General features: G+C 32.0%; 1 protein-coding gene across 1 annotated transcript; it reads left to right on the top strand.

The window, feature by feature from the left end:
- The first annotated feature begins 1,220 nt into the window (after positions 1-1,220).
- LOC123920812 (zinc finger protein GAI-ASSOCIATED FACTOR 1) lies at positions 1,221-4,490 on the top strand. Its single transcript, XM_045973131.1, has 4 exons — positions 1,221-1,737; positions 1,848-2,244; positions 2,339-2,550; positions 3,120-4,490. The coding sequence occupies exons 1-4, from the start codon at positions 1,614-1,616 to the stop codon at positions 3,950-3,952; spliced, it is 1,566 nt and encodes a 521-aa protein (XP_045829087.1). The 5' UTR covers positions 1,221-1,613; the 3' UTR covers positions 3,953-4,490.
- Positions 4,491-12,395: the final 7,905 nt, after the last annotated feature.

The following is a 12,395-nucleotide window of genomic DNA, read 5'->3' as shown; positions in this document are numbered from 1 at the left end:
AAATTTGGACACGAAACACATAAATACCCTTCTATTCTTCCACGACCCATTCCACTACACAAATCATCCTCACAATCTTAATTAACCTCACTTAACTGTTTACCATTAAAATTCACCTCCTAATTAGTTTAGTACACTCAGTTTTGTATTATGTACATAGTTCTCGCCGAGAAATTTTACTTTTTAGATTTATTCAGAATTTAATGTATCTAGTTTATATTATTGATCGGATACATTAAATTTTCGATAAATTTATCAAGTTAAATTTTTTTTTTTATATTAAAGACCGGATAATACATTAATCTCAGTTGATAATTTATTTGACAAGATTCTTTTATCTATCCAACCGAATCTTTTCATATGTAAAAGGTATAAATAAAAGGAAAATGCTAAACAGTGCCCCGGGGGCACTAGTTAAGCATATCAAAATGGAAATTTTATCTTGGAAATTGTGAATTCAATACCTTAAAAATGTAAAAAGTTATTATCTCTCATCATTAATTTTATTCTTTCTTTCTTTTTTTAGTATGCTTAACTAGTGCCCCGAGGGCACTGTTTAGCATGACCCTAAATAAAACCTTAACTATATGTTTAAGTTAACATTTGTACCATTTAAATTAGTTTACTATTTAAAGTGGTATATTAGAGATCCTGAATTCGATTATCAACTCTATTATAAACTCAAGAAAAATTAAGTTATTGTTGATAATTAAACGCACCTTAAATATAAAGAATTTAAAAGTTAAAAATCGTATTCAATTTCAATCTAAGCATATCATTGTTATAGTAACGAAATGAGACTCAACTCCTAATTATTTTTTTGTCAAATAAATTAGTGGTTCAAAATTTCATCTTAATACTCCTCCGATTCTTAATATATTAAGAGAGACTTTATTTTTTGGATTCATCGAAAATTAAACGTATCTAGTCCATATTATAAACTAGATACATTAAATTTTTAATGAATCTAAAAAGTAAAAAAAAAATCTTATATTAAAAACCAGAGAAACTAGTATATATAAGAAAAATGTTCGAAATTTGAACTTTAACTTTTATATATATAATGTGATATCCTTAACAACTGAGCTAATTTAGATTCCTAATTTTTATGATCCCTTAACCTCAACTATTTAAGATGAGATTTACTAATCTTAAGATTAAGATGCGAGAAGCGTGTGTGTGAAATGTAAAGAGGTTTTTATGAATAAAGGTATTATTTGTCAACGGGTTTTTGGATTCCAAAGATTACATTGAGAACCATTATTGGACTTTGTGGTAGTTGGTGTATGTGTAAATGAGCGTAACGAGGTAACGTAAAAATAAAAATTAAAAAAAAAAAAAAGAAAAAAAAAAGAAGAATAAAACCTTAGCATGTTGACCGGTGGATATAGATAAAGATAAAGAGAAAAACAAAACAAAACAAAAGCTTAGATAGAAAAAACCCTAACAAAACAACAAAAAATCAAAAACCAAAAAAGTTGCTTCTTCATTCCTTGTTTTAATGCATCTAAGTTTTTCCCTCTTTGTCCTAAGATTATTATTATTACTTTCCAAAGTTCATATCTACATAGAGTTAGGCTATTAATATTATTATTATTTATTAATTATTTCCAATGGTTGATTTAGACAATGTTTCAACAGCTTCAGGTGAAGCTAGTATCTCTTCATTTGGTAATAACAACAATAATCAAACCCCAAAACCCACCAAGAAAAAAAGAAATCTCCCAGGAATGCCAGGTACAAATTACATCAAAATTCATTTTTTACATTTTTTTTTCATTAATTAATTAATATTATTATTTTTTAATTTTTTTTTTAATTAATTTTTTTGGGTTTGATTTGTGAAGATCCAGAAGCAGAAGTGATAGCTTTATCACCAACAACTTTGTTAGCAACAAACAGATTTGTATGTGAAATATGTAACAAAGGTTTTCAAAGAGATCAGAATCTTCAACTTCATAGAAGAGGACATAATTTACCATGGAAACTAAGACAAAGATCAAGTAAAGAAGTTAGGAAAAGGGTTTATGTTTGTCCTGAATCAACTTGTGTTCATCATGATCCTTCTAGAGCTTTAGGTGATTTAACTGGAATTAAAAAGCACTTTTGTAGAAAACATGGTGAGAAGAAGTGGAAATGTGATAAATGTTCTAAGAAATATGCTGTTCAATCTGATTGGAAAGCTCACTCTAAAGTTTGTGGTTCTAGAGAGTATAAATGTGATTGTGGAACTGTTTTTTCCAGGTTCTTTTTCTTTTTTTATGATTTTAATTTTAAGTTTTAGAATCTCTTTATTTTATTTTAATTTTTTATATTTTTTGTGTGTTTGATTTTGAAGGAGGGATAGTTTTATCACACATAGAGCTTTTTGTGATGCTTTGGCTGAAGAGAATGCAAAATCTCAGAATCAAGCTGTTGGGAAAGCTAATTCAGAATCTGATTCAAAGGTTTTGACAGGTGATTCATTGCCGGTGGCGCCCACGCCGGCTGCTATAACAACTCCTCAGTCAAATAGTGGTGTGTCCTCTGCTTTGGAGAATCAAAAGCTAGGTAGATATTTATTGAATCAGGAAAAGAAGTGTTTTTTTTTTTCTGGGTTGGTTTTATTTGTCTTGTTTGATGTGGTTAAAACTAAACAACAAAATTCAAACTTTTGTTTTTGGTGGTGTTGTTTGTTTCTGTGATCTTGGTTTTTAGTATTTTTTGTCTGTTATTGTTTTTTGTTGTGACTTGTTTTAGTGAGAAACAGGATCAAGTGATCTGAGATTCAGGGGATGCTAATTAAGTAATGAAAATTAATCACTTAAAAAGGTGTTTTTTGTGTGATTGTTGGATCTAAAATTATGCATTGGTTGAAAAAGAAACTACAAAGATCTTACTAAAAGCTAAAAAAGATAGAAGATTGTGGAAAAACTATTGTTTTTGTTCTTTACTTTAGTTCTGAACTTTAATTTAACATAAAAGAAAGGAACCAACTTTACTTTGTATATGTGTTATGAGTGGTTGCTTTTGTTCTTCCTTTTCCCTATTAGTTGATATCATTATAATTTAAAATAATGATGCTGTGTTGTGTTGTTCCTGCTTTGCTTTTTCCTTATTCTATGTTTTGATTTTTCCAGATTTGCCGGAAAATCCACCGCAAATCGTAGAGGAGCCAGAAGCTATTGTTACTACTACTACTGCTGCTGCTGCTGCTGCTGTTTTGAATGCCAATTGTAGTAGTAGTAGCAGCACTAGCTCGACAAGTAATGGTTGTGCTGCTACTAGCAGTGGCGTGTTTGCAAGTTTGTTTGCTTCATCAACAGCTTCGGCTTCTGCAAGTATGCAATCTCATACACCAGTGTTTACTGATTTAATTAGGTCGATGGGATGTCCAGATCGCTCGACAGATTTCTCAGCTCCTCCGTCGTCCGAGGCCATATCTCTTTGTCTCTCGACCAATCCTGGATCATCAATTTTCGGAACAGGAGGGCAGGAGTGTCGTCAATATGTGCCTACACATCAGCCGCCAGCAATGTCTGCCACTGCATTACTGCAGAAAGCTGCTCAAATGGGAGCTGCCGCAACTAACGCATCTTTGCTTCGTGGGCTTGGAATTGTGTCATCTTCAGCTTCCACTTCATCAGGTCAGCACGATAGCCTGCACTGGGGTCTCGGACAAGTGGAACCGGAGGGTTCTGGTTTAGGTCCAGCAGGACTTGGACTCAGACTTCCTTGTGACGGTGATTCAGGACTAAAGGAATTAATGTTAGGGACTCCATCAATGTTTGGTCCTAAACAGACAACTCTTGATTTTCTAGGATTAGGTATGGCTGCTGGTGGAAGTGCTGGCGGAGGCTTGTCAGCACTTATTACATCAATCGGTGGCAGCGGTGGTTTGGATGTTACCGCAGCAACTGCATCCTTCGGCAACGGAGAGTTTTCCGGCAAAGATATTGGAAGGAATTCATGATAATTTGGCTGCAATATCAACTGCTAATGTTTTGGTTGTAAAGTTACATTTGTAGTCTATGAATTCAATATGAACATTCTGAAGTTAATATGCAAGTATGGATCAATGCAAAAGGTAATGTGCAAATGGGGTCTTTTTGAATTGTCTATGCACCTTAAATTGCAAAGAAAAAAAAGACTAGACATTAATGGAAATGAAGATGTGACCTTAACAAGGGCAGAAAGATCAACAACATGCTTGGTTTGGACAACAACACAAGCTTGTGAGAAATTAAGGTTATGTGCATAGGTTCCATATGGTTGTTGTTGTCATAGGTTTTAGAGACAGTGTGGCATTTGAAGATCACATCTTGTTTTGGTTTCTTGGACAGTTTTGATCAAATCATGTATGATTTGGTTTGTAGCTGTAGGTATAAATTAGGATGCTAGTAGTAGTAGTAGTTTTCTTTGGTTGTAGTTGGAATTATTGTCACTTATGTGATTGAATTTTAGTAAGTAATTAATGTTCTTCGTAAATGTTATAAATTGTAATTATTCTATATTCTTTTCAAGTTAGAAAATTTCCAATGTATACCCAATTTGGGTAGCTTTATTTAGTAGCCAAGTAGCATTAGCAACTACCCAACCCCAACACGTTTTTGATATTAAGTCAAATTTTGAACCATTTTAAGTATTTAATATTTATTGACTTTTAATCTTATTATTCTTTTTTTTTTTTTTTTAATTCATCATGTAGTTTAGTGAATAGTATTTGCTAGAAAAGTGTTGCATATGAGATTCGAACTTCGACCCTGATATATATATAATGTGATTGTGATGTTTCTACTAACTGAGTTAATCTTACAAAAACTTTAATCTTATTATTCTACGGGACATTTTAAGTATTGAATAGTTTTTTTTTTTTACAAGCTTAGGTGCTTTTTTCTCCAATAAATGGGAATGTATTGCAAAAGCATCACCATATCTCAATTATATTGGCATAGAATAATAATGACTAGAAATATCTGTAGGAATTCTAATTATTCTAATTTAATCAGTTTTTATTTTTTTTTTGACAGTACAGTTTTTAACTTCTTTTTAGTGATGTTACTAGTAAATGGTGGCGGGTTCTACCGTGAGAGACTGTCTCATATCTCTCATGGGTGGACAACTTAAATAATGAATCTCAACCGTTCAATGAAAAAGGTGCATGATGCATATATTATATATTATCATTGCTCTTGTTCTCTTCTTCAGTTCTTCTCAACCGCCATTATTTTTCCATTGTTTTAATTTTATAAATTCAACATTTTTTAGCAAATAAATTTATTCATGCTAATATACTAAAATAATATTTACCATTATTTAAAATAACAAAACTTATATTTCAAAAAAAAAAAAAAACATGTTTTTCATAATCTTCATCTTCAAGAGAATATACTAACATGAAGATGAAGGTATGGTAAGTCACCCAAACTATGAAATTTCACAAATTAAATACATCGAAAATTTTCATGGAAACATTTTCCCTAACCCAAACTCAAACATTCAAACCCAAATAAATTTTTCTTTTGCTCTAAAAAAGAAATAGATTTGAAGTAAGAAGTTAATTTGAGATTATTTGAGTAATTTTGCTCCTGCCAAAGAAGAAGCAATTTTTTGGGGTTGTTATTGTTTTGGGAGCAACAGCTTTGTTTTTAGGTTGGTATTTGGGTTTGTGGTGTTGGTAGAGAGAAGGAGATTGGAGAATGAAAAGGAGATGGAGATGAAGTTGGAGAGAGATGAGTTATTTCTAGATTTGAGATTTTGGGAGAAAAAAAAATTCATTTGGATGAAAATTAAATTTATGTTTTGAAGATTGATGATTAATTTTTTTCTGGGTTTTTTTTAATGGAAATTTAATTTACGTTTTTAAATTGTAAAACAATAATAGTAATTTTAAATTTCAAAAAATAAATTATAAAAAGAAAAAAGTCAAGGTCAAACAAAAGGAAACAAATATCATACAGATAAACCACAATAAGATCTATAGACTCTCTTAATCTAATGGTATTTAGCTATGACTCACTGGTGAGAGATATTAGATGCTCTCTCACCCTAGCACCCGCCGTAAATGGTAATCTCGTAGACTATTTTTAGTGGGGTCTATCATTTCAACCACATTATTTTTATTTACGAAGCTCCGATACGTGACACGATATACGACACCGATATGGCGATACGAGAAAATTTTCAAAATTCTCGATACGATACGGCCGCGATACGTTATTTAAAAATTAAATTTAAAATTAAATATATATAAGGCTTAAATGTAGTTTTGCCCCTCTGTTTTGATTAAATCGGAATTTTACCCCCTGTTTTAAAACGCGGACTTTTACACCCCATTTTATAATTTTTTGGATTTTACCCCCCCTAAAATTCTGCTTTCGAGTCACAACTTCAAAGTTTCGCACACAACTCAATTTGGATCAATAATTCACTAAACGGATATTGAAATGACCGTAATCGAGTTATCTTTTCACAAGATCAAACCCCACTAAATTTGGATTTACAAAAAGAGAATAATTACCGTTTTAGTGAAGATATGTCCCCCAAAATTCTGCACAAAATCTGCTTTCGAGTCACAACTTCAAAGCTTCGCACACAACTCAATTTGGATCAATAATTCACCAAACGGATACCGAAATGACCATAATCGAGTTAGATTTCCACAGAATCAAACCCCACTAAATTTGGAGTTACAAAGAGAGATTAATTACCGTTTTAGTGAAGGTCTGTCCAATTACTAATTTTGGTGAAATCTACTTATGACCTTCAAATTCAACATCGTTTACCAAACACATCGTAACTCCAAATTTGACGAAATTTAAATGACAACAAGGGTAATTTCTTTAGCTTTCTGGACATGTAAATACTATTGAAAAATGATCTACAGGGTGAGAGACATGACAAAAATACCAGTAATCGTTTCATACAATAATTGATTTGGACATACCTTCACTAAAATGATAATTAATCTCTTTCTGTAACTCCAAATTTAGTGGAGTTTGATTCTGTGGAAAACTAACTTGATTGCGGTCATTTCGGTAACAGTTTGGTGAATTATTGATCCAAATTGAGTTGTGTGCGACGCTTTGAAGTTGTGACTCGAAAGCAGAATTTTAGGGGGGACAAAATCCAAAAAATTATAAAACACTGGGGTAAAAGTCCGCGTTTTAAAACAGAGGGGTAAAATTTCGATTTAATCAAAACAGGGGGGTAAAATTGCATTTAAGCCTATATATAATTGCATAATATACAAACATAACTAAAATTGATAATGATAAAAAATTAACATTCAAATTACTCAAATTGAGCAAACAAGTAACAATTACATATGTTAAGTTAAGTACTACCCAAAAAGGGGAGTGAGATGGGTAACTTAAATGGTTAAGCTAGTTGAGCTAAGAGTTAAGAGTTAAGAGTTGGAGATCTAGGATTCAGGTCATGACAAGGAGAAAAACTAACATAACAATATAATATACTAACAATTTGCTTATAAAAAAAATACGTACTACCCAAAGACATAGTTGATAACATCATACTCTAACGTTCAATACTTAAGAGAAAACACGAATTGTATAAATCTTATTTCCTACGTTTTCATCATCAAAGAACATTAATTGTCCGATACTTTTCCAAAACGCGTATCGGAGAAGTATCCGACATGTATCGGTTATATTTTTTTTACAAAAATAATATTAATTTCCGATACTTTTTCGATACGTGTATCGGACACGACATTTCGCCATTTTTTGAGTATCGGGACTTCACAGATTTTTATCTATAAGACTTGAATCCATTGCTTTTTACTTAAAAATTTGAGTTTAATTTTATTTGGATGAATGTAATGTTAGTTTATGGACTTTTTAATTTAGATATTAATTTTAATATACTGTTGGTATAAAAGTTTTTACTTTTGGTCCCCGTGAGTTTAACTCAGTTGGTAGGGACATCGTACTATATGTGCAGGAGTCCGGGTTCGAATCTGGGACACCTCACTTATTCACCTTTAAGGTGTATTTTCTAGCCACTAAGCTACTTTGACAAAAAAAAATGTTACTTTTGTTAATCAATTATAAAACAGTTGAAAGAATGAGAGCTTGATGAGATTTTTAGGGCTGGGTCGATAGGCCAAGCCGATTAGCCGTATAAATTTTAAGATGGATATGATTAAAGTCAAATGTTTGTAGTGATCCGATCATTATGATGACTAATTGTGTAAACAATCTTTTAATTTCTTTTTACATTCTCAATGCATATAATTGAAATTTTTTAGAATATTAGTTTCTTCTTTTTATGTTTATAGTTTATTAGGTGTACCGTTTTTTTATTACACAAAAGAAAAAGAACTACAGAGAAATGACTCTAGGGCTAGGTATTTCGATAACATCAACTAGTAATAAAGAGCTCAGTCTATCAGGACATTGCTCATACACATGCATTTCTGGCTCATGGTCACACCCAAGTTGGCAAGGACATCAGAACAATAATTAGCTTCACGACAAATCTTCACTTTTCAATCCATAGCAAGCAACCTTTGAAGTTTTTGAATAAGAATAGGTGTCCTGGTTTAATAATATTTTTATTTTTTTTAAACAAAAGTTTGTTAGTTGGTAAGTTTTTTTTTCCTTTCCTTTCTTTTAGTTGGTAAGGAGATGATCCATAGTCTACAAGAGTGTGATTTTAACTTTCATGTCTAGTTATTAATGGTATTCAATAAAAACATATAAACGGTTAATCTTGACCCGAATCAATAACGTATCAAACAATGTTAAATATTTGTAAAATTTAACATAGATGATCTATATGATATTAACTATTAATCCAATGATAGATTTTGTAAAATTTGCATTCTTTAAAGCATTATTGAGAGGTAAAACATAATTTAAATTACACCAGTGTAATTTATCACTCCTCATATATATATATATATATATATATATGAGGGCAAATGAGTTGTATCCCTCCGTCCCAAAATATAAGACTTAGTTGACCACAACACGTATGTCAATGCACAACTTTGATCACTAATATATTTAATTGTCTATTTGTAAAAATTATTAAAATTTGATATTTTGAAAATACTCATAAAAACAAATCAAACAAGATCTTATATACTAATGTTTACATTTATATATTATTAGAAAAATACGGTCAAAACAAGATGAATAAATAGTACATTTAGTCAAAGTAGCTCTTATATATTAGGACGGAGGAAGTACTATGTATAATTATGATCATCTTATTAATTTAATGAATTTAATTTTTAACTCAAATTCATCTCATTTAGTTCATTAACCAAGTTCAACGAATCAATTATTGAATATTTTACACTATTCGTAAGTTGGCTTGGGATATTATCAACCATAATCGATCGATTGTTTTAATGGTTTAATACTATAAAAAGAAAAGAACTTTATCTTAAAAGAACTTTATTATTATTATGAATGAAAACAACTTTATCTTAAAAGAAGAGAGTAATAAAGAAACTTTATCTTAAACTTGTGCATTTTATTTTATCTTTTTCACGGGTATTCGATTCCGGGATAAGTTTTGACATCAAATTTCTTGAAAATTGTGCATTTGATATGCGTAATAAATGTGAGAGAGCACCGTTTAGCATCACTATAGGAAGTTTAAATGTGATGGAAAGGATGTGAAACGGCGGCAAACTGCAACAGACTGCATTCTATAATATCATCAACGACTAAGATCTCAAAATCTTTCTTCTTTAAGTCTTTCCGTCACAAAAACTTGTCTCATAATTCTTCTGTCAAACGCTTTCTCTCCCTTTTTTAATGTTGTTCTTCGTGATTTCAGATCAATCCATAAAGCGATGGCGATGAAAGGATGTAACAAACTGCCAACTATTTTTGATCTGAACAAATCTCTTCAAGACATCATAGAAGAGGTCAATAGAAAAAATATTTGTCTCTTTGACATACTTCCAGTTGTAAAATCAGACTTGCTAGTTCCATTTGGAGAAACTATTAAGTTACTATGATCATAAGAAAAACCTTTTCGATATCAACGGGCATAAGCTTGCTGTTACGTTGGAAGATATTTTGTACATAACTGGTTTGCCCATTCGGGGCAAACCAATTATGAACGATCCCAAAGACAAGGGGGCGTTCAAACATGTCTCCAGCATCGTCCACAATAAGCCTGGCAGTATTAAGAGGCTAAAGGACCTGGCGGGAAATACAAATCTTTTAAACTGATACTAGGGTGAAAGCGGCTTTATTGGTGTTAATTGCTTGCTTTGTGATCCCTACCTATCACAATCACAATATAAAGGGAGATTTTGTCAAGTTTGTTGAAAAACTTGAGGACGTTGACAACTATGCATGGGGTGCGGCTCTTCTCGCATTCCTATACAATGTTATTTGCAAATGGAAGGTTGATAAACATTTAATCCATGGCAACCTTTGGGTTGTATTGATAAGTTGACTAGTTTTTTTTTCCTTAATTAAATTATAGAAAATGTTAAACTACCTAGATAAAATGTACAAGCTGCTTTTGGCCCCAATATGTTGCATGAGTGTTGTACATTACCATACACCTCATTATGTCCACAAGCAATTTGAAGAACTTGAGGTGGTAGATGTGAATCAGATAATGTGGGAACTACCTAGATACGAGAAAAGTAAAGAAAATAGGGGACCGATCACCCAAAAGTTTTTATCTGATTTTGAGCTTCAGCTGTGGAATGAAGGGAGGCTGGTAATCAACTATCTGAAGGGGCATGAAGACGATGGTATGGTTGATCAACATGTAGAGAATGTTACGGATAATCAACCTGAGGCTTCTAACTCTAGGGATGTAGATTCCTTAGTACATGTTGTTGATCAACCCGAGACATGTATCGTTGATCAACTCGGGAGGCATGTAGAACCCGAGTCATCTATTCATGCAGATACCCAATGTGACCCTAATCAAGAAAGTAGTATTTTGAGTAGATCACTGCTTGGTATGTTTCTAACTTTGCAAACAAGCTTATTTTTATTTTTATAAAAATATAAAAATTCTACTCCGTACTATGTTACACCGGCTAAGTTTGTCTCACTATAATAAAACCATAGGTTCTGTAAAAGCTATACTTATGTCTAATCTATTTATTACTCTTTGCTAATCAATTAACACCATTAATAAAATATAATGGAATGATATGATTCGATCAGATAATAAGAGTTCATAAACATTATTAATAAAATAGAAATTTAATTTCAACTCCGTGGATATATAGTTTGCATTTTTGCATTGAACTTTCTTTGAATTAGTGATTCATGTTTCTAGGAGGAGATAACAATGAAGATGAGGGAAGAATGGAAGACCAGAGTGATGACATGGCAGCAATAGGTTCCTCTTGTGCTACTTTGAATGTTTATAAACGCCGTATAAAGAGTAACGCGGAGAAGGAGGAGAATATCAAGAAAAAAATGAAAACCAATGAAAATGAGAAGGTTGAGGTTGAACATTCCCTATATCTACTAAAAGAACTTCTTCCATATTTAAAACAGTTGAGTCAAAAAGAAAGGACGGACTGAAGAGGAAATAAATGCTATAGCAGAAGATATTTTTTCCCTTTAAGAATCTCAGTTGATTTTTCTGTTGTATGGATCAATGTTGTTCCGTGAATAAAATGTCTTAGGAGTTCTAACACACCTAAGACATGAGAGAAACCAAAAGCTTAAGCAGTTCTAACACACCTTCTCACGTGAGAGCCATTTGGGCTTCAAACGTGGATAATGTGCAATTGAACCGTATTGGAAGTTAGAACAAGAACAACAAATAACAACACACCCCTCTTACGGTAAAAACACACACACACACTCCTCTTTTTGCTCACGGCACACAACAACACAACACATAAGGATTCAGTCATATTCTTCTCCTCTCTTGTTTAGTCTTAGATGCCATGTAAATTTATATACCGCATGCTTATTTTATTTTGATTTTTTTAAAGGCCATGCTTGCGATTTGAATTCATACTTGTAATCGTTTTCACTATCTTTTACTTTGTCTTAGCGTATTAGAAGATAGTGATCATGCTTGTTTTTAAGTTGTTTTTGTGACTAGTTAATAATTATTGATATGTTTTACTCTTAGGTGGTGGTAGAGAAGCTGGAACATCATTTTGAAACCTCATATAGGCAGGTGTAAGAAATTGAAGAAAAACAAAGATGGTAATGTTAGCAAACGTATGCTTGACAAAGCTGGAAAATTGACATCAAGAAAAATTGACATGAAAGTTGTACGTGACTTGATTTCCATGAGCATGACCACTACAACATTTTAGGCCTACCGCAACGCCTAAATTTTGGGATGTAAAAAAACCGTTCTGTAGAGGTTCAAAAAAAATAGAACAAGTTTGCTGTGTGATCCTGCAGTTTAATTCAACTGCAGGTGATCCTGGTCCCAAA

This window comes from Trifolium pratense, linkage group LG4 (assembly GCF_020283565.1).
Source record: "Trifolium pratense cultivar HEN17-A07 linkage group LG4, ARS_RC_1.1, whole genome shotgun sequence".
NCBI lineage: Eukaryota > Viridiplantae > Streptophyta > Magnoliopsida > Fabales > Fabaceae > Trifolium > Trifolium pratense.
The sequence above is the reverse complement of the archived record's forward strand: the minus strand, read 5'-3'. Positions and strand labels throughout refer to the sequence as shown.